The sequence below is a fragment of the Camelus dromedarius genome, chromosome 26 (genome assembly GCF_036321535.1).
Source record: "Camelus dromedarius isolate mCamDro1 chromosome 26, mCamDro1.pat, whole genome shotgun sequence".
Classification (NCBI taxonomy): Eukaryota; Metazoa; Chordata; class Mammalia; order Artiodactyla; family Camelidae; genus Camelus; species Camelus dromedarius.
Genome location: NC_087461.1, coordinates 21,077,124 through 21,099,860, shown reverse-complemented (window position 1 = coordinate 21,099,860; position 22,737 = coordinate 21,077,124). Strand labels below are relative to the sequence as shown.

At 47.7% G+C, this 22,737-nt stretch overlaps 1 protein-coding gene across 16 annotated transcripts in view; it reads right to left on the bottom strand.

Moving 5' to 3' along the window:
- The window catches only part of LOC105099564 (partitioning defective 3 homolog), a 535,951-nt gene that overhangs the window by 311,714 nt on the left and 201,500 nt on the right, over positions 1 to 22,737 (bottom strand). For all 16 annotated transcript variants that reach the window (XM_064479503.1, XM_064479507.1, XM_064479509.1 and 13 more), the window contains exon 4: positions 6,933 to 7,111. In XM_064479503.1, coding sequence (XP_064335573.1) covers positions 6,933 to 7,111 — 179 coding nt within the window. The remainder of the gene's footprint in view (positions 1 to 6,932; positions 7,112 to 22,737) is intronic.

Below are 22,737 nucleotides of genomic sequence, written 5' to 3'. Positions count from 1 at the left end.
TTAATTGTATAACAAAGTTTTAGAGGCAATAAAGATAAAGTTGTCATGAAATACTTTAAAGTATTCAACTAAATGAACAGGGGGCAATGTATGAAGTCTGTGAGCACATGGGGGCGTGGGGGTGTCCTTGCTAAGAGCACAGAATTTGAAACCGGACAATCTAGGTTCACAGCATGACTCTGTCTTTCAGCAGCTGGTTGAACTGTTAGGTGAATTATTTAAACTCTCTACCGCCCCCTCAGTAAATCGGGAGCAGCAACAAGACTGACCCTTCACAGGCGATGACGGGGGAGAAGACAGGGAGCAAGCACTCAGGACACCCTGGCGACCGTTACATGAAAACACCAGGACCTCAGAGACAGTGCGGTTTGGAGACGGGATAGCTGGAAACCATTTCTACCCCCATGTTATGAAAAACCCTGACTGGAAGGCAACTCCCAAAGGCAGCCAGCCCCTGGTAGCACCTGGGGCACATGCAGGTGGAACCCGGCTACGCCAGCAGCCGGAAACAAGGACCTGGTGCCCCCGTCCCCAGTGCGGGCTTTTTTCTTTAACAAGACACGACTTCATGACCCAAAGTGGGTGGGTTTATAAGCTAAAGGACCAAAAATTAAAAATAGAAACCAACTTAAGAAGATGAAATGAGGCCAAAATATTTTTAAGTGTCTGAAGACGACCTGAATTTCTGCTCAATATAATTTAACCAGCGCCGGCTCCTGGTCTCCTCCCCCAAGTCAAGATACACAGGTGTACCGTCTTCACCCCCTCTGTACGATGTGAAACTCTGAGGCCACCCTACGAGGATTCTGACATGGCTCTGAATTCATATTCCTGGAATGGTTTGTGAATGCTAAAAATACGTTGGGCTGAAACATTTTCTCAATAGCACCTTAGGATTTTACAACTTTGAACACAAATTATAATATTTAAAGCGTGTGAAGGCAGATTACATTCCTAAATGTGGCACAGAAATGGATGAGACTAGGTTATTAACAGCTCAGACCAGGCGAGCTTGGCACGCAAGGCTGGCCTATTGCAGAAATGAGTATAACCTTCACTTACTGAGAGCACAAAAATGCAGCGCATTCAAATTAAGATCTTTTAATATGTAAAGAAGAAGGGAGAGATTTACAGTTTTAGAGGCCTCTAACAGGAAGCACAAACGCTGTAGCAGGACACTCTAGGATCTAGGTCTCGGCTGGATTTCCCTCAAAGCTAATGCCCCAGAAAATTAAACACAGCCATGGGGCTCGCACAGAGGAAGCATGGTTTTGAAGAGCTTCCTCGCCCACCCTCTGAGGTTTTAGATGGTGACTGTAACTAGCTGGCAGCTGGGGTTGGCCCATAAATAACCGAAATATAGACAACCTTTTTTTTTTTAAATAGGCAACGAGTCAAGGGGCTAACTCAAAAATAAAACAGTATTCTCAGATTTACCAAGACAGCCGGCCTTCTACATCAGGAAGAACAAGTAAGCAGAGACGAAGAAGCCCAAGGTGTGAGAAGGGAACGAAGAAGCAGACGAGCAGGTAGGTTTAGAATCTCTTTACGTGAATTAACGAATGGCTGGCGGGCCGGCAAGCACGCGGCCTGGGAGCCGGCGTCGCGGCCACGGCGCAGTCCACGGGTCACCTGCGAAACCTCCTCGCGCTCACGGCTGCCACGATGGGAGACAGGTGTTCTCTGGAGGCTCCTTGTGTCTGACTGGCATCAGGGCCGCAATCCTGGGAAGCTGGAGTCTTGATCCTCTGTGTTTAAGTGCACTCTGAACTGAGATGGGGGGGGGGGGGGGGCTATGCAGAGGAACAACAAACATGAACGTTGTCTTATCATGGCTTCTATCTAGAAATAACATTTCCTGTTCCAGTTCTGCACTGGTAAGACAGGATCCAATATCTCAATGGGCTGCTGTAATACTTCTTTAAAAAAAAAAAAGAATTTAAATAGCTTTTCATTTAAAAATGATAAATTTGAGCTAAGTGTGAAAAGAAGTGAAATATCACAAAACCAAATATGCTAAATGTTCCAGATTCTACTCCGCTAAGATAGAAAAACTAACCTCAAAAGGAGACATCTCAGAATAACAGTTATCCTCAAACTGCCTATCAGGAGAGGGCAAACAGCCAAGACACTCCCTTTTCCACTGGACTCAAGTTCTTAATAGAAAAAAAAAAAAAAGAAAAAAAGACTGCCCCAGAGTCAACAGAGGGGCTCTAAACAAAAACACACAAATGTCCTGAAATGGGAAATTAACTTATTGGTGTGTGTTTCATTTTCTAAAAGCCCACAGTTAACTCTGAAGTACAGCCAAACGGAACCATTAAACGGTTCAGTAAGATAGTAGCCGCTGGAGCTCAGAAACCTGCCGCTGCTCCTTCGTGTTCTCATCCTGCCCTGCACCTCCAGCCACCCGCCCAGGACTTCTCACAGTTCTTTATACATCATGAGTACTTCTCACTTTTCTATTCATGAATTTATGGGAAACAATTACCAACAGTGCTAAAAAAATGTTTACTTCCTTGGTCAAATAAGTCTACTGAAGGAATCTAACAAAACTATCAGAGATGTCAACACAAGTTGATATATAAGGATATTCTCTGAAGGGCACTTCTAAAGGTTACTTATAAGAGCAAAAAAAAAAAAAAAGGAAGGCAAAAGTATAAATGTGTCAAGCAATAAGAAAAATCACCAAATCAAGTGAATAAACAGCAACTCCAGAAATCATTACATAATAGAACACTGTGCGAGCTATCAATATTTATGAGACAGAAAAATGCTCCCAGTACAACACAAATTAGGGCAAAAGGCAGGAAATTAAACCGTGCGCATTGGGTGACTCCCCGTCGGTACCAGGGACAGCCACCATCTGTGCTGAGCCCCTCTCCGCTCCTCAGTAGCCCTCAAGTTAATCCCCCCAGTGTCAACACTCCTCCTCATCAAGACCTCGAATTACTGACCTGCTTCTTTATACATTTCATTACTTCATATGTGCAAAGAGTAGTATTATTATCAGGAAAAAAATTGTTTGGGGACTCTTAAAATACACCACATGAAAGGCTTGTAAAAGTCAATTTCTACAGTTAGAAGATCTCACAACTCTTCAGATGTAACAAAAGGAGAGATGATAAGGATAATTAAGACAGCATCTCTTCTGAGAGTGCACGTAGCAGGGGTGCTGGAAAGATATCAAATGCGCCAAACAACTAAATCAAAAAGAAATAATAAACGCTGGTGGTCAGAAACACGCCACAGTCTGCCTTTAAGAAATGGAAAAGAACTTTTTTAAACCTAATGATGCCAAGTAAGTTCTTACCACTTTCCTCCCCTTCCCTGATGGTTTTTATGCTAAATCTGCCTGTGTCCATTAGGGGCGGGGGTATAAATAACCTAGAAAAGCAGCACCTCATTATTTATGGGAAAGGAACACAGCTCATAATCACCGCACCACGAAGCGGTCATCAGCCTCATCCCTGAAGCGTCCCGGCGGGCTGCCCTGGCAGGTGTGTCTTTACACTGGAATGAATCCTGGGTGGCTTCTCATTCGCAGGGACACGGACCTAACAAGGACGGCTGAAGAGGTGGCTCTCACGCTCTCACACTGATTGAAATACCCTTTCCCAAGATGAAGTGTTAATACACACGCATAGAGACCCAAATGAAGACACATCCACACAAAGTGTGAGCAAAACGCTCCCTGGAAGAGCTGGAAAGGGCAGTCGGCCCCATGAGGCCAGGAGACAGCACCGAGACAGTGCTCTGCGGGGCCCTGAAGACCACCAAGACCCTCTTCCCCTTCCGTCTTGGCCGGGTGAAACCACGACAAAACTTAAGAAAGCCAGAAACCACAGTCCCCTTGGCCTCTCCAAGCCCTCACCTGGTGCAGCAGGATCAAATCTGCACACTCGGCCCTCGGAACTCAACAGCGGGATGGGCGACCATGGCCGTGGTGCCCGGGAAGACTCTCCCTCACCTGCGGTTCTGAGCCACAAGGGCCAGCTCCACACGGCAGTGTTCTCACCCACCAGAAAGGAACCGCCGGTTCAGGAATGAGAGATTTTGACTGACTGACGACGTTGCTCTAAACCTGCTCTGCTTGTTTAGCTTGGAAGAACAGTTGCCACTTAAGTAAGCAGGTGAGTTATTCAAGAAGGCACAGTATTTTAACCATTGGAGATCAGTGAATCACAAGACTCTGAGCCCTTACGTAATTTATCTCCTTGTTTTTATATAGAAAACCTAGACTTCTAGACACTGATAAGAATTTATAACATCTTGAAACTGCCTGGCATAGGTAAGCTCTTGTGGCTTCAAGAGAAATATGTAAATTTAATACAAGCATCCTTTCTGAATGTTGAAAACATGGGAAGTTGTTTTATAACTAAAACTAAGATAGCATCTATCAGACATATACATATTAAAGAGGAAAAAAAAAACCACTCAGACCAAAATAGAAACAGTTTAAAAATCTAGACAGGAAACTCAGTAAAGAGGTGTTTGAAAAGTAAAGCCAAAGGTAATTCAAAAGACAATTCATTGCCCGTTACCCTGTATGTGTGTTGCATGTGAATAGTTTCATCGAGAGATGTGCGTGTGAGTCAAGGCCATTGCCACGGGGGCATGTATGCATTTGGCCGCATTAAATACCACTCCCTATGGGGAAAAGGCATGCTGAGTAAGGGACCATTTTTAAAACACATAAAATTATGTTCAAGTTCAACTCATGGCACTGATGTCTATAATGTAAAAAAAATGGTAACACTATAAATGTCCAACAATTAGAGAATAATAAAGTGACTCCACTGTGGAATATTCTGCATTCTCAGAAACATTTTCTAATAAAATTCACACCAGGGGATATCCCTATGAGATGAAAAAATTGTAGAAATAATCAGGATGCAAATATGTAGACATTGTATGACCTCGACGTGTGTGTGTGCGTGAGCGTGTGTGTGCGTGTATGTGCACACGTGTGTGCATGTGTGTGTGTGAACACTGGCTGTTGCCAAGTCTGGAATCATGGATAATGTGACTTGTCCTGTTCTCCCAGTTGCCCATTTACTTCCTCACAACAATAGATACATGTTTACAAAGAGCTGGGAGAGGTGGCTGCCATCAGCTGGCCGCAAGCACTCCCTCCTCTCCAGGCAGCCTCCTGGGCTTCAGAGGCAGGAAAGCTCAAGTCCACTCCCCAGACTCGCCTGCAGATAAGGATCTGGACAAACTGCGTTCTGCCCACTTGGATTCAACAGCCTGAGATTGTAACGATAATTGTGAAATAAGAAACTTTCTTGGGCTGTTGTTCATGGCAAGTCGTGGAGGTGTTGGCATTTTCCGGGGCATCTCTGGGTTCAGGGTCCAGCCTCACAGGTGACAGAAGGCAACGTGGAGACAGGGCCAAGGTCTGGCAGGCAGGCGCAGGGAGACCAGGTCTCGCACCGCTGCCCCCTCCCCGGGCCTGCCGGCCGAAGCGCTCTGTCCAGAACACCCCAGGGCCCACCTGCAGCCTGCTCTTCGAGCCCTTCCAATGATTTTCCAAAAAGCAGATTCTCAGTATTGAATCCTTTTATGTTCAGAACAGCTGCTGCGGTTGTTTGCCACAGCTGAGCTGGCTCACACCCCAAGGTGCTGCATGAGTGAGGAAAAAACCCCGACCACAGCGTGACTTCTGACCCACTCTCTTCCTAACTGAACACCTTTTAAAAGGTAATAAATTTTTTAAACTACCAACTTGACTTGTTCATGTACTTGTGAATATCCATGTAAATGAGGTCTGTTCTGACACAGGGTAAAGGTCATGAGGCCAATACACAGAGCAGATCCTGCTCCTTTGCAAAGTCTACCGTGTAGTGAAGCACTCTGAAGTATCAGGCTCGTCTCAGTGAGAGACGCTCACCACATACACAACAAAACCCACCAGAAGAGAGAGCCCAATGGTGAGACCCCTCTTCCAGGAAACCAGAGCCTGCGGCCCACTGCTCTGCCCTGGTAGATTCTGCTCCGCTGCAACTTTTTTCTTTCCTTTACTTGAACTAGTACGAAGAAGAGTTTGTTGAAATGGGAAACCAAGTTAAAAGAAATATTTAAGACAGGTATTTTTGCACAGATACAAATGGTAAATCAAGCCAATATCAAGCTAAGTTCAACATTAGCCTGTGATCAATGTATTTCTGCATTTCTCAATACATACGGCGCTCAATTAGTGGCCGCACTGAAAACTGCCTATCAGCTCGCTCAGCAGATGTCTGCTAAGGCTGCCGTACAGGGTGGGCTCGGGCAGGCACACTTAGGCTCACGGGGGAAGGCGGGAGGCACGACAGACGGGATGATAAGGGGTCTGCAGGCACATATGACAAAGACCATTAACACAAACTGGAAAAAAGCAGACCAAACAGACTAGGGTTTATTTACTTAGACTAAATAAATTAGGTCACGGACTAAATTAAATTAGGTCGAAGAAGAAAATATTATTAGGACTGGACAGTACACTTCCATTTGGTAGGGAGATAAAATTACCAGTTGAGCAGTCAGAGCAAATGGCTACGGCACCCATGTTCCCCTCCCCAGTCCACGCGCTGAGACCCTTCACACGAGGGAGCCAACAGGAGTACGTGCCACACACGTGTGAAGTATCCCCGGGGACGCATACACGCTAACGAGAGGCCGCTGGGAAGACACGTGGGGTCGCAGGACTCAATGGAGAAAAGGGACCGTATGTACCTATTTCATGCTGAAAGTTTTCATAGGACACATTCTCTGTTCCAAAAATGGATTCATGAATAAATATACACGATACTTAGCATGGATTTTATAAGAAAATTCGAGAGCAAAATAACACAGGAAGTGATCTGGATGCTGGTGTGAAGGCCACAAAGGTCACAGTGATGCAGGCCTGCGTCACCGAGGGGAGGGAGACATAGACTGGGGGCCGTTACCTTCCTGTCGCAGGCTGGAGGGCTGCCGGCCATGTTCTGCTTGAGGAAGCCCGCGGTGGTTGACCAGCGGGTGGGGTTTTTCCGCGAAGGCTCTTCGGAGGAGAAGTTATTATCGCTGACGGAGGTGGAGAGGCCGATGAGCGCTGGGTCACTGCTCCGGCGGACGTGAAGAGGCATGTCTACAACACAAGAGAGCATCACGGCTTTTAAAGATAACCTAACGCCTGAAAATCCCGTGTTGGGACAAAGGTGATTCAATCCCGAAGATTAAAGAATAGAGTAACACTCTATAGTGTTATTTAGGTCAGCATCCTAAACAGATGTTCCCTGAGCTCCTTTAAAACACTTCGCTGCAAACAAACTCGGTGTCTGTAGGGTGACCTGCCCCGCGCGAGACAGGCGGGCTCGTGTCTGCCCTTCACACTTGTCACCTGGTGGCTTCATGAAGTGGCCTCACTGTCCCCTGCCCGTGGTCCCTCCCGCACAACAGCAATAAATCAGTGCTTCTCTGCTAAGGGTACCGCGTGCACTAAATGAGCCCGACACGGGGCGCACCCTCAGCACAGAGCGAAAGCCATCACCACGGCTGCCATCCCCCCAGTGTGTGTTTGGCTGGTCTATGAAAGTTTCTGTTGAATAAAATATTTCTTTTGTACAACAAAGTACTATCAGAGAGCACAGAGCACAAGCACGTTGCTTGTCCTGGAGATGACGGAAATCTTAAAGGCAGGACGCTGACGCACAGGTGGTACCTGCCACCTACTCACCTGCACAATTACTCAGAAGACAAGTGTTTCAGCAACTGGATTCGTACAAAAGTGGAGAGTTTTTGTTTGTTTCTTTGTTTTTTTCTTTGTTTGTTTGTTTGTTGTACAATTACACCAGCAAAATCAGTAACAGACCCAGGGTAACCTTGGTCTGGGAGCACTGAGAACATCCCAGCAGATCTGATCTCTGTGACAACGGAAAAGAAACAGACCCACAAAACCAGAGAGAAGAATGAAGGTGCGTGAGCCTGGAACATTGAGAATCAGAACCAAAAGCCCACTCGTCAACTGAGCGAGAAGCACGCTAAACGTAAGACCAAAAAATTTGGATTACATTGTGCTCAGCGTCATCTGCATTCAAAAACTAGGATGCAAGTTAAATATTTATAAAAAGCCTCCAACAAAATAGCGTTGGAGGGAATGAGCAGACTTGTCATTCTGTCTCTAGGAGATGTTTTTGGAATATTGATGCACCTGGTCAATAGTGTGGATACGTACATCCTTGAGGATGCGAAGCTAAAGACAGACTATTTATATACGTGGAAATCTGTGTTTAAACCACTGTCAATCCAACAGTCTCAAATATGTTAAAGCAAATTAGGAGCAACCGGAGGAAAACAGAAGCGTACAAATCGTAACAACGCTGCCTTAGACATGTGCCTCTCCATCACGAGGATGTGGTGACCACACAGGAGCCTGGGGACCGTCACCGGGGAAAACATGGTGAACGTTTCATCTAATATTGTTGCTCGTTACCTTAATTTATTGAAACACACACATGAAAATTATAGAGAATAACTTCCAATTTTTAAGTGTGTGTAAAAACTTGGGACAGCCTTTACTGCTTAAAATTGTGCACCAAAAAATAAAAATAAAAGAAAGAATGATACAGTCACTCTCAAAACAAGTTCACAGAAATATACATCGAAGGCTCCATGCGTGTTAATAGCACAATGCTCTTACTAAAGAAAGGTTCTCTCCCAACTAACAAAATTGTTTCCAGGTTCAAAACTCAAAAATAAAAGCAGAGAAACAGCAAAGTGGGGATGAGGGAGAAGACAACACTTCCAGGAAATTTCAGCGCTGCTCCTTAGGTCTGGGTTCTGCCGCTTCCCAGTTACAGGGGCGCCGATCACCTGGTTTTTAAGGAACTCTCTATGCTTCCATTTCTCTGTGTGTGTCTGTGTTTAAGCCTAAAAGAAGCCCCATTTGTTCACAAAAAGTCTTTAAAAATGGTACAGAGGTAATGACTAAAAGCAGTACCCACAAAAATAAAACGGCCACATGAAAGTACACTTCAACCCCCAAATAAACTCAGGGGCCATAAACGTCACTGAATTCGCGTGGACACAATAAAAACAGCTTACTCTGCTTGTTTTTGAAAACTTCCCCCAGAGAAATCCACTGCGGACAGGACTGAGATTAGGTAAACAAGTAGGACCATCGTCTTCTGGAGGGACATGCACTGTCAATCTGCTCCTCTGAAACAGGCACACGTAATTAGCACCTGACCTCTCTGTCTCGTAACTCGCACAATCAGAGAGGCAGGGAGCAGGAAGATTCAAGAGCAGGGGGTTGAAGCAGGACTGCGGACCCTGGGGCTGTGCCTCCAGGGAGGTGCTGCCCTCGCCCCCAGGAACCACACGGGGAGGGGGGCCCAGGAGACTCGCATGAGGTCCTCACATCCCATGTCCCGTTTCCACGTGAGTGAGCGTGATAAAAGACATTAGCACAGTCTGGATCTTTCCTTCCCTCCCTCCTGGAACCCAGCACCCACGCTGTTTCTGGCCCCACCATTGCAGCTGTAACCATGGCCAACCTCAGGACCGTGTCCTTGATCTGATCACCAGACAAACGAGAAACTAACTCAATTCAACACGTGAACAGTATGTTCCCACCACGTGAATGCCAGGAGACAGCATGACGATGCTGAAGCCGAGGTTTGCCTGCAGTGGGTGAGCTGAGAGAACCCCGTCCTCAGGGTGCGCACAGCGGGCAGAGCGGGTCCCAACGCGGAGACCCCAGCCCCAGTGTGCGGACCCACCCTCACGCCAGATTCAGACTCAGTGATGGTGAAAATTCACATTTTTATTGGTTTATGATTTCTTCTTGGTTTCAAGGTTTCATGAAAATTGTAAGTCGTTTCCATCCAGTTTATATACACATAAGTTAAACAGCGTTAGAACCAACGACAACCTGAAGTGACATGAATCTTTCTGTTTCTAATGTTGGTCCCAGTGGAGGAGCAGGCAACTCTTCCCAGATGAGCGAGCGGAGGCTCAGAGAGGTGACATGGAGCGCATGGACGGTCTCCTGGCCAGACCTTCAGGCTCCCCGGTCAGTGTCCAGTCACCACCCGAATCGGGAAGTTAGTTCTAGTGTTCAGCTGTCCACTAGGAAACAAATCCCATCTCTAGCTACTTGCAAATATAAATGTTCGTCTTAATTTTGTCAAAGGGAAGAATTTTGTTGTTTTCAAAGTAGAATGATACACCGAGAAGTCATACACTGATTCTCACTAATAGCACCACTAGATTTGGGGGAGTTAAAGAATTATTACATAGAGACTGAGATGTCAGGAGTCCCAGTTTCAGAAATGTTAAAATAAGAGAAGGAGAAAAAACCTCTGCTGGTTCAGGAGAGAAAGCGCAGCACGGAAGCCGATAAAGCACGCCCCGAGCGGACCAGCCTAGACCGGCATTTCTCAGACTGCGACCTCAAGACCCTTTCATGCTTTAAAAGTTACTGAGGACCCCAAAGAGCGACTGTTTACGTGGGTTACAGCTAGGAATATTTACCATATTAGAAATGAAAATGAAAAAAAGATCTATTTATTAATTCACTTTTAAGTTAACAATAATAAATCCATCACATATCAACACAAACAATTTTATGAAAATTCTATTCTACAAAACAAAGCTTATACAGCAGGAGGGCAGTGCTGTTGTACGTTCTGCTTAACAGACGACGTCTGCTCTCACTTCTGCTCTGCACTGCGACCGAGCACACGAAGAGAAAAAGAACTCCACAAACATTTAGCAGGAAGAGGAAATAGAATTTTAATAATCTCTCCAGACAATTGTAAATCTCCTTCTTTGATACTTTGATATCAAAGCTTGACAAATGAGATTTTCTCAAAAGTCAGTGGCAACAGGGAATGTAAACTTCTCATTCTTCGTTACCCTAAAATCTACTCGTCCGTCTTCCACTTTAAAATGGACCTTTTACCCATGAGAAATTCGGTAACACCAGTTATTTAGAATACATTAGTAACCGGGTTATGCCAGTCTTCTAAGCATTGATGTGTTTCTTCACCCTGGAAAATCACATCTGTGAGTATCACTTCCAACTCCATCAGTAGAGGCATTAAGGACTGGGAAGCTGACATGCTCACAGTGGGATACAAGTTTTCCAAAATCTAACTCTACTAGGAGGTTTGACTGTTATCCTTGGCACCAGACACTCTCAGTCGTTGGCCACTTAATCATTTCCTAGAAACCCTGCCAGACACCAAAGTCTGAAAAACCGCAATCTCCCCGTCCTTTCAAATAAAAATACTGCTCCATTAAAAATGGTTACCCAGGCTTACAACTCAAACCATCACACGCAAAGTTGTTCTCAAGAAACTAATGACCTTCAATGTGTCCGGGAACTTCATGCCAGCCCTCTGTTTTGTCACATAAAACATCAAACTGTGTCCTCAAGGGGCAGGACTCTCACATAAGTCATCATTTTTGCAGCTTCATTAAGAATAGTAGGTAAAATGGCCTTTTTTCTTTAAACTGTGGGTGTGCTGGGGGAAGAACTCCTTTGGTGGCGCTACCCTCTCACCCTGCGAGGGGCCTGCACCTGGCCCAGCAGAGCATGTGCGCCACGGGTGCAGACGTCAACCCCGTGAAGGGCACGGTAGTAACGCTAGGAAAGAGGCTTTGCTTCACAGCCGCAGCGATTCCACGGACCACCCATCAAGGACCGCTGTCCTCCCCGGGCCTCAGTCCATCTGTAACCCCACGGGGTCAAAGGTCCTCTTAACGCTAAAAACAGCGTGATTCCGCCTATGGTCGCACGCTCCTGTGCTGGTAATCAGCCACCAAACCTCATCCAACAGAACATGAAACAGTTTAAGAGATGCACTAGAAAACTTGTGGCAGCGCGTGGCCACATCAACAGCCACTGCCAGGCGCCTCCAAGCAGGCGGAAGCACCACCAGCAGCGAGGGAGCATGAGCGTGGACGAGCGTGCAGAGTAGCGGGGCACAAGCGCCACGCCGGCGAGAGGCCCACGGACACGCAGGACCTGAGTTTACTACAAACACCTGCCTCCCCAACAAGACGCATCACGACACACAGCTGCCTGCTCAGCCGGCAAGTCCCCACCTCTCACTGTCATGCAAAGCATAACGTCGCATCAAGAATGCAGTTTTGCCCTGGCCTCAGAGAAATAAATAAAAAGCACAGACAGAGCCTTCTCGCCTACAGTTTGCTCCAGGTTTCTGGGGCGCATGGCCTATTCCAGCATCACTAATAATCCAGTGTAATTTGTGCTCTTCAGAGCAATTAGAAGTAATAGGAGCGTCTCACTTAAGGTAATTTGGTGCTATTATTACGAACCCTCACTGCCCGTTTTAGGAAGATCAGTGCATTTAAAACCATGATGATAAAGCTTTCTCTCCCTGTGATCTTCTGACTTACTTAATCTACAGCTTTCCAAAGTACATCCTCTGAAATATTAACAAGAAAATTCAAAGATGAGGGTCTTCAATAATGAAGCTGCCGGATGAAGACCGGGGCGATGTCACTGGGTCCCGGACGCAGGTGGGGGCTGTGTGATGCATGTATTCCTTTGAAGAGGGGATAAAACAGCCATAAACCCTCATCACAAGATTTCAGATTCTCTGTGGCACTGGTGCATTGTAAATATTGGCTTGCTTCTCTAGGTGCCTTTTAAGTAACTGGGAAATGGAACACCTTACAATGAATTAGAGCAAACACTAAAAGGGCAGATGTGTACACTGTTAACGGTTACACATCTCCCTCCTGATCAGCTCTCCCAATGCTTCTCTTCTTCTTTAGAAATCTAGCAATTTCTAAATTATTAACCACACAAGGCAATGAACAAGCCTCTCCCAAGAAGACAGGCACAAGCCATCAAGGTATTTAATCAAATCTAAAAATAATACGCAGTGACACATGGTCTATTAGAATTTATGATGCAAACAGCATAATTACTCTTCATGCAAAATGAAGACCGTCTTCCCCATCTTTGGGGCGATTATGTCTTTCCCAAAGACACACATCTCACAGTGAGAACCAAGTTATTAACACATGCCACAGAGAGAAAAACCTCGCATCAGGAACGCAAAGCCCACCTTCTATTAGAAGAGCCCCTGCATAAAGGCCTTTCCCCGTATTCCATTTACTGAGAAAAATTCCTTGGAAGAAACGTGGGGAAGGCAGGTCAGGAAATTAGCTTTAAAAACCAGTGGCTGCCTCAGAGAGAGGGATATAAAATGAGGCTATCACCCTGTTATTAACTACATACATATAAGCAATAAATAAAAAACGCTGCGTTGGAAGGTGCCTCAGAGATAAACCGAAATATCACATTTACAGGTCAGTGCACTGAGGCCCAGACACAGGACGTAAGGGCTGGGTCAAAGGACACACTGCTCCTCGGGGACCCAGCTGTCCCTGGAGTGCTTGTGGACTGACTCCCCTCCTGTGCAATCTGGATTTGACCACACTGCTGTCCGGAAGAACACGTGTCAAATCCACAACAGGCTTACCCTTCACCGGAGGTAACGCGTGATTTCTTGGGAAGGCTGAGTTGAAGACATTTCTATTACGTAAATGATCGGGGGCTTATAAAAATGTGCACTGGCTACTGAACCCTGACAAAAACCCAGTGTCCCCAGAACCTTTGCTAAGACCAAGCTCAGGGACGGGGTCAGTGCTGCCAGAGTCCCGAGCCCCTGCTGGGCCCGTGGGGCCCCCAGGCAGCCGGAGAGCAGGGAGAGCCGTGCGTCCAGGGGGACCATCCCCCTTTCACCCACCACACCTTTGCCAAAGCATAGGCCAGATATCATGACTCAGAAGGGTTGGTCCGGTCGGGTCATAGGCATCAGACTAAGCCCTGGCATGCACCCCGTGACACAATGGCACCTCTGCTCGCTACGTTCCCCACCAGCAGGAACGCTAGGAACGCTCTGAAGTGACCAGACAGCCCAGACCCCTCCAGACCGCTGTCCTCTCCTCCCCATTCCACCCTCTCTTGACCACCCGAAGGTCAGCCTGGAGCAGTGCCTTCTCTAAGGAGTCCCCGAGGTTCCGAAAGTGTAAGTCACACCACGCCAGAGTTAATGTCACCAATCAGAAGCAGTGCGCTCTGGTCTGTCCCCTTCATTAATCTCAGAGATTCCATCCCGAGGTATTAAATGTGTATTAAAATGTTGTGTATGAACAAGAGAGATGGACAACTGTGACCATCTGTCTGTCTCCATCCTTTTCACACCGACCGTCTCAAGTATCATAAGGGCACTCTTTCCAGCAAATAAGAAACAGTTACAGATACCTATACGGTCAGGGGACAGAAAAGGCTCTTCTGCTGGGAGAGGCTCATTGAATCGCTAATTGACACCCTGGTGATAAACTCTAGCCAAGAGCACCAGCCACGTGTTACTATTTTTTTATTACTAACCTTACGCTCTTCATGAAGTATTTACTGTCCTATGAGAATACTGGAGCAAATCTAAATGAATTCTTCGTACATAATTTTATATGTGTAACTGTATCAAAACCCCGATCACTTTCACTTTTACCGATTTAGCTTAAAGATCAGGTAGTTAAATTCTGAAATTATCAGCTTCACCTGACAAGTAATCTGTCTTTCAGAACTGATGCTTGTTATCAACTGCCCTGGAGACAGTCTGCACGGCTCAGTGCCCTTTCTCCTTTGACGTCTGCCTTCTGTCATTTTATTAGGGATTCAAGTTCCTCGGTAACTGTCAGGTTAACTTTTAATCAGCATTACTCTCCCATCCTTTATTATTTTAACCTTTACTTCACAACACTGTACAAAAGTGTAGTATCTTTCTTCTAACCGGGGACCAGCCAGTCACTCATTTCATGAGCCAGTTTCCTACCCTGTGAGGACTTCCCTCTGAAGGTCCCGCCTTTGCTGGACCGTCTAACGCTCTCACCTGCACGCTAACCTCACAGGCACCGCGCCCCCCGGCTTGGCTCCGAGACTTCCGCAAGCCCCCACACTTCACCTGCTCACGTGTAGGCCTTCCACCTTGAATTTGAATCTCCACGGTACTAAAAGCTGTGTCAGCATATACCAGAGTCAGTCATTCAATACAAATGCCGACCGAGCGCCGGCAGTGTGCTGGGCGCTCCTCTAGCCGCTGCCAGTAAGCTGCCCTTCAAGGATGTTCCATTGTGGTGACAAAGGGGACAACGGACAAACAAGGAGGTTCTGACCATGTCACCAGGTGACCAGCACCTGCCGGGAGACGAGGCTGAGGACGGCGTCGACTGCGACGGCAGCTTCAGGGCGCTCACGCAGCTCACTGCCCGCCTTCCTGTCTGGTGTGGTTCCGGATTCGAATTATCTCCTCACCATGCAGCCCAGTCCACGCGGCTGTCGGTACCGCCGGCGGGCACCGGCCGCCGCGAGACCCGGCGGCTCTGAAACCGACGGCGTCTCTCTGTGTCACCTCCCAAGCGCAGAGCTCTCTCACAGCTGATCACCCGCCCTTCTCCTTAAGTGAAGAGTAATGTAAAAGGATTTTCACCTGATCATTTACAACAAGCCAATTAAGCCGGCAAGCACCAACACTCGCCAAGCAGTCACTGAGAGCTACACGTGCGGCAAGAACCTCGCTGCATCGAGGCTACAGGACAGGTTACGTCACTGTTCCCACGTCACAGGCAGGGAACCAGTGCTACAGGGACAAGACACCCAGGCTGCCAACCTAACAGAATGTGGGGCCCACAAAACCCAAGCCTCCAAAGTCAGGCGGCAGAGAGCACACTCCCCTCCGGAAGGGGGGATCCTGCCACACTGGGGACTCAAAGGTCAGAGCTCTGACTGGTCCACAGCCTTCTCACCAGCATGGCCCTCGAGCTCTCACAGGAGGGGGCCGCAGACGCCCCTGAGCTGCACGCACTCACACCAACCTCGTCACCACGCACTGACTCATCCGAGGCTTAGGAAGGTCATGAAGAAACCTAAATAGACTGAGACAAGTCCCCCCACCCCCAGCCAAGACTGGCAAGTAAACAGGACTTTAACTTCATCACAATTTATTTTATCATTAGGGGATGTGTGGGAAGGGAGGGCAGGGCACACGGAACAGGGGCTCCATGGAGTGTGAGTGTGTGTGTGTGTGCACATGGGTGCTGTGTGTGTGTTGTGTGTGCTGTGTGTGCACATGGGTGCTGTGTGTGTGTTGTGCGTGCTGTGTGTGCACATGGGTGCTGTGTTCTGTGTTGCTGTGTGCGCATGTCTGCTGTGTGTGCATGTGTGTTGTGTGTGTTGTAAGTGCACGTGGGTGCTGTGTGTCATGTGTGCTGTGAGTGTGTGTGCACATCCATGTGTGTAAAACCAAAAACTTCGTATCTACGTAGGGAACACTTACTTGGACTAACAGGTTCAATCTACACTGTCACACAACACGTCACTACAATCCTGTGAAACAGGCTGTATTTTCACTGTTGAACAGGCAGTCTGGGGCACTGAAGCCTGGAGTAAAAAGCCCCCTTCCTCCCGGGGACAGCCGCCCACCTGGCCATAACAGGTCACCCCTGAGATCCCCCCGCTCCACTTCACACCCGAGTTACGTCCGTGGCTCCAGATCGTCACTGATGTTAACATGCCCTGGGGCCGTTCTGTGGAATGCTGGTTCCTGGGCCCCACCCAGAAAGGCTGGAAACCGGGCTGAGGCCACCAGCACTTCCCAAGGCTTTGCAGGCAAGGCTACTTGTCACCAGCGGGGGAACCTCCCATCTAGACTGAGAGCCCCCACGCCTGCCCTCAGAGAGCTCGTCGGACACACAGATTCTGACTCTGCGGGTCCTGGGTGGGGCCCGGGAGTCCGCATTCCTGACAAGCCCCCAAGCCCCCAAGCCCCTCCCTGTGCGCCCGCCAAGCAGCCTCACCAGCTACGCAAGTTGGGTTCCTCAGTCACCCCGGCCTCATTTCAAGGACTCAACAGCTGCGTGGGCTCCCTCAGGGCACAAAACCCACGTCTCTAAACTTTTATGTACTGAACAATTCTGTCAGACCCTGAATTCAGCTACACAAAATACAGTTAAAGAATCATCCATTTTACACTCGGTTTTATTTACTTTTAATCACTAAGAAAGGATGAGAGCTGAGGCAGCCCTGCTTCTTCCTAACTTCAACTTGAAAATATATAGAAAGAAAATTTTTCAACGTATTAGATCTAGGGCAAATAACCCGCATTTTCTAAGATCTCATTGGACATTTTTATGTAGTATTTTAATGTTTATATTTGCACATTCGGGGAATCATAATACAAGCTCATGACTCCCCAAAGAAATAAATATTTACATAAGAGTTTTATTAAAGTGCTATATTTGGAATGAACACTCTGTGACAATTCAAATCCTACTGCAGTTTTGTATACAACATGGAAAATTCCCGTAATAATCAAAGGGAAACAACCCTCTATGTGTTACTTTATAAAAAACCAAACTGCTCGGCTGCATTTTAACTGAGGAGATAAAGCGCTCGAATATCGATAAAACATTTCTAATATTTAAGAAGCACTTTGACAACCATAAAGCCACGAACTTCACCCGTCACTGACAGCCTGACAAGCGAGCAAGCAGAAAGAACCCGACAGCGGTTTCCTAGGCAACAGGCAGATACGACGGACCAGTGGGAAACACACAAAGGAGGAAACGCTTCACGGTGTTTCCAGTGGGCTCGAGAAACACACTTCAATTGTCAAAATGCCACAAACACGACAACAATGAAAATCATTTCACTGAAAACGATTCAAAGCAGAATGCCATTTTCATTACAGCAAACGAGGTGTGGAAAAACAGAAAAATTAGGTTCCCTTCCCTGGCTCTGAATTAAGTGGGGATGGTAATCAATCTTGTTTGATTTTATAAAATTTATCTACATTAGTACAGATTTCTAATGTGCCTCCTCAGTGTTCTCTGCAAACGTGACCACACATCGACTCAGCACGCAGGACACGAGTCACCTGGGGAGTCAGGGAGGCTCAGGGCGCCGCGCGTCGGGGCGTCCTTGGTCACGGAGACGTGCTCACACCCGCTCGGGTCTCCATTCCCGGCAAACTGCACGCTTCCCGACACAGACGGCAGCAGCACCGGTGTGGCCGTGCTCCAACCTGGATTCTGACCTTCGTCTCTAACAAGAAGGGCTTCGGTTCCATCTCACAAGCCTTTCCGGCTCTAACAGCTTTTGAGGTTTAGAAATAAAGTACAGAAGGGCTGTTTTGTCTAGAAACACTGAGTACAAAACAAACTCTGTATTCTCCACCAGTTAAAACTTTTTCTTCGCAGGATCTACGCTCTGATGGTTGACCTCAAGAAATACTGGAGGTGTCCTTCTGCGCGGCTACTAAAACGTCCCGCGTGCACACCAGCCCGTGTAACCACGACGGCGTTTGTGGGGCACCCCCATCAGGGGAGCGCGCCTGGGCTAACAGAATGCGCCAGACACCCGCGATCTACGCTTTCACACACGTGTCGCTACAAGCTTGTGAAGGAGTCTCTATTTTCACCAAAAGGGCCTTTTCAGTCAAACGATCAGTCAATTTAGGAACTTAGGCTGAATTGATCAAGTAATTCGGGCAAAAGCGCCAATTTAGTAGCTGCACGCAGATATCACGCACGTGTTTTTCTGAGAATTCGCCTCAATGATTTGGCAAATTAAAGGAATGAAGAGCAAAACGGGGCGTCCTAACAGGAGCACGCCCACTGTTTTCCCTCCTATCTCGTCGACCCAGCAAAGCCAGACTCGTATGTTCTAATTCATCCCCCAACCAATCGTCTGCCCGTGAGTTTTATCAGCTCCCCATCCGACTCCCACATGAGCCCCGTGTTCCCCTGGACCCGCTGGGCATCCAGGTGCCTGGGCCCGCACCCCTCTGTGCTATACAGACGCACTTGTCTCATGTAAAGGCTATTATAACACAAGAAATGCAAGTTAGGAAAAGTTGATAATTTACAAAGAAATACACATTCCATGAAATAGCAGCAAATGTGTAGGTAGGTACGTTCTTATCAATTAATTTCAATTCCCTTACATTTTCTTCCCTTTTGGCTTTTCATCTTACTCTCCAGATTCTCTCACTGTTTACTGTTCAGAGCACTGGAATACTGAAATAATACTTTCACACGTGATACATACAGGATCAGCTGAAAGAAAACGTAAGCAGTGTGGCCACTGAAAGAAAAGTGAGAAGAGTAAATCCTAGGAGAGTCTCACAGGTAAAAGGGCTGAAATCGCGTGCATGTCTGTGAGGATTCCAGCAAAGTCGGCTTCTGGCCACAGAGTCTGACAAGGAAGGAAATGTTTGAAGATTGATCTTGTTTCCCTTTTCACATTTGCTGCCAGGAAGCAAACTCAGAGTTCTGGGGACCTAAATGCTATGTGACAGATGGTACAGAAATACTGTACATATACATTTTTCTTTTCCTTTGTCTTTAGTTTTCAACTCCAACTATTTTCCTTTTTCACATTTCTCTAACCTTCTAATTACTGTTTTTATTGTTATCTTAGGGGTAAACATAAATCCATCGTCAGAGCGCGTCTGTAACGCGGCTGGGTCTGCACAGGGCAACTGTGCATTCGTACAAAGGGAGGCTTTAATGTATCAAAGTTAACAGGACACACACCGCTGATTTATTCCAACATGTCTAGACCTCAACAGTGCTGAAAAAAAAAAAAGTATGTGTCGAAGAAATTAATGGGCATTTACTTACTCCAAGCAGCAGTGTTCCAATTACACAACACACATTCCACAAGAGGCCTGGGACTGAACTCTGGTCTTCCTTTATGAAGGGGGAAAAAAAAAGTAACATCAAATCTTTCAACCCTTTGAAACCTCAATTTTCACAAAAATTTCGTATGTGGGAAAACAAATTATGAGTAAAAATGACCACGACCTGAGGATGGGATCTTTACAAGAGATTAAACAATGGCTTGACAAACCACAATCTTTCAGTGCTTGCATTTCTGAAAAAAGAGAAAAATGCCTGCCGAAAAGGAACAGTACTCAGCAGCTGCAAGATCAATCACAAGACTAAGAACACACTGGCTCTCAGAGGGCTGGCTCTACGGCAAAACACAGTTACTGAATTAAAATATCAGAAATAAACACGAAGTGTGTTTAGAGGACAGCTACGCCCCTGGGGAGGAGCCAGCGGGGAAAGGACCCCACCTGACCCCTCGGCAGAGGGCTGGGCGGCTGGCGTGCAGGGCCGCGTGCGCCGCCCAGCAAGAGCGGCCAGCACGGGGACAGCGTCAGAGCCAGGCTGACCTCCACACGTCACACGGCCACAGGCACCGGTACGGAAGCACACGCCAAGAACCCTCCCCGCTCCCCCGCCTGGCCCCCAGTCTGAGCACTGCGGGCGACAGCGCGGTCTGCTGATACAGGCTCACCTCCTGCACTGACCCATCACACGGTCGCCCAGGACCCTCACACCTGGGCTGTCTGCAGTGAGTACCCAGCACACCTGCCTTCTTCCACTGTTTGTAATCAGTTCAAAACGAGTGACTTGTCTGTGCATCACACAGGGGACGTCCAGCATTGACTCAAAACATCTTATAAGATTAAGGCTTCAGAAATGTTTGAGAATTGGTTGTTTAAATACTAAAATTAAAATTATATAAATCTATAATTCAATAGATTACATTAAAAACAGAGATAATAAATACTTAAAACACGTCACTTCCCAGCCTCTTCACGACATGTTGTTATCGTGTGTGCTGGCGTCTCACTGCTATAAAATTACCAAATCCATGTTCAGTGACGTGGCCTTGCTAACCTGAAACTGGCCACGGTGAGAGTGTTCACACCATGGACACCAGGTCTTCTCTGGTTTTCAGAGATTCAGCTGTTCGACCATGACCAGCCCACCAGTGGATCCCAGTCTGGAGCCTGGACAGGTTCCCTGCTCCCCTGGAGGCACCCAAGAGTAAGGCACCAGGGGACCACAGGGCAAGTCTGCGGAAGCAGGAGAGACTCAGCAGAGGGGCAGTCCCCGGAGCAGAGCCCTGAGGGACGAGCTGAGGTTCTCCGGATGGGTCAGGAGGGCCGAGACGACGCTCTACCACCCGGGGAAACAGGGGCCTCAGAGCCACGCAGGCTGAGACCCCCAGGACATTCAAGCAAGGGGCTAGTTACAGGGAGAGAAGGCAGGCGCAGAACAGCCCTTGCATACCTGAACAAATCACGCCAACATTAACTGTCTGTTAAGACACTGGGAAGCTACGGAAAGTTCTGAAGCCCTGGGGTGGAAGAAAGACATGGGTTCGCCACCATCACTCTTGTTACGTGCAGAAGGGACCGAGGGCTGCCTGAGGGGACATGGGGAGACCGGCCAGACAGGCCCGGGCCACGTGTTCTGGTGACTCAGCACCAGGAGAGGGACTCCCTGAGTTTGCAGCAGGGAACGTTTTCATCCATTAATCATTAAATGCACACTCAACTCTACCACTGGAAACGTTATTAAACATGAGCGAGAAATGATAAGCTCCAGAACGTGAGACAAGGAACTAAAGATGTGTGCCAAGTTTGAGCATTATTTCCACACATCCATGATCGTGACCCCACCGCGGAGACCAGCAGGGACGCCGGCCCTGGAACAGGAGACGCAGGCCGTGAAGTCAGAGGACCCGGTGAGGCTGTGGGAGCTGGGCCAAGCCCATGAAGTCAGACCTCCCCAGACCCCGGCAGCCCTGGCTGGGACCAAAGTCCCTCGTGGTGCCGGGAAAGACAGCACAGTGGCCTGGCACAGTTTTCTGGCCATTCAGTTTCACCAGGGGCACATGTAAGTGCTAAGCTCACAAACTGAGACCACGACTTCAACAACCACAAGAAGATCTGACCTCGAAGCCCTGGCTGCCAGCCCCTGTGAGAGCACCCGTGATGGCTGTGAGGGACCCCTGCAAACATCAGCACAGCGGCAGCTCTGGACCTGGCCTCGTCCTGCGGGCCAAGCCGAATGCCTGCCCGCCCTCGGGCACCTGCCAGGTGAGACCACATTACACACGGCCACGGTGCCCATGGGAACACGCGTCTTCCAGTCTTCCAGTCACCTACAAGGTCCATCAGAGTCCAAATAAAGGAAACGTGGAGTTGGCTTGAAAAACCCACGCTGATTAGTGCCCTCAGAAAGGGCACTTTCTGTCCCAAATAACCCACACTAGATTCACTACACTTACAGGCACCACTTTGAAAACTGAAATTGGACCAAGATGCTCTTAATTATTTTAACTCACTTTCAGGCTTAGCAAAATAAAACCAGTGCACCCAAAGAGCAGCCTGAGTGCCCTCGCCCGTGAACAGGACAAGGCTGCTCAGAGAAATGGCCAACCGCACACGTGGAGAACATGTGAGCACGGAACACACGTGGCAGAAAGCAAGGACGCTGCTCTCAGGAGCCAACGTAGAGCTCACGCTACCACCAACATGGGCGACGTGAGCGTCAATAAGATGATGATGCGGCAGACTGAAGCCATAACTGCATTAATGCTCACGAGTTCCTAACGACTTTCTTAAAGAGAGAAAAAGGACTGAAACCAGCAGGATGTTAGCCAAGAAAACAAACTCATTATTCTGAAAACCAGCAAAGAGGAGACAGAACGAGGCATTTGGTCTGTTCTTCCTGGACAAAGGGCATCTCAGGGAAACAAACTAGTGGATAAAAAAAAGTATCTTGATAGAAATAATCTGGCCAGTAAATGGAAGAACTGGAATATCAACACGCTGCAGACACTGAAAAAACCAGACTGGATCTGCACAGCGC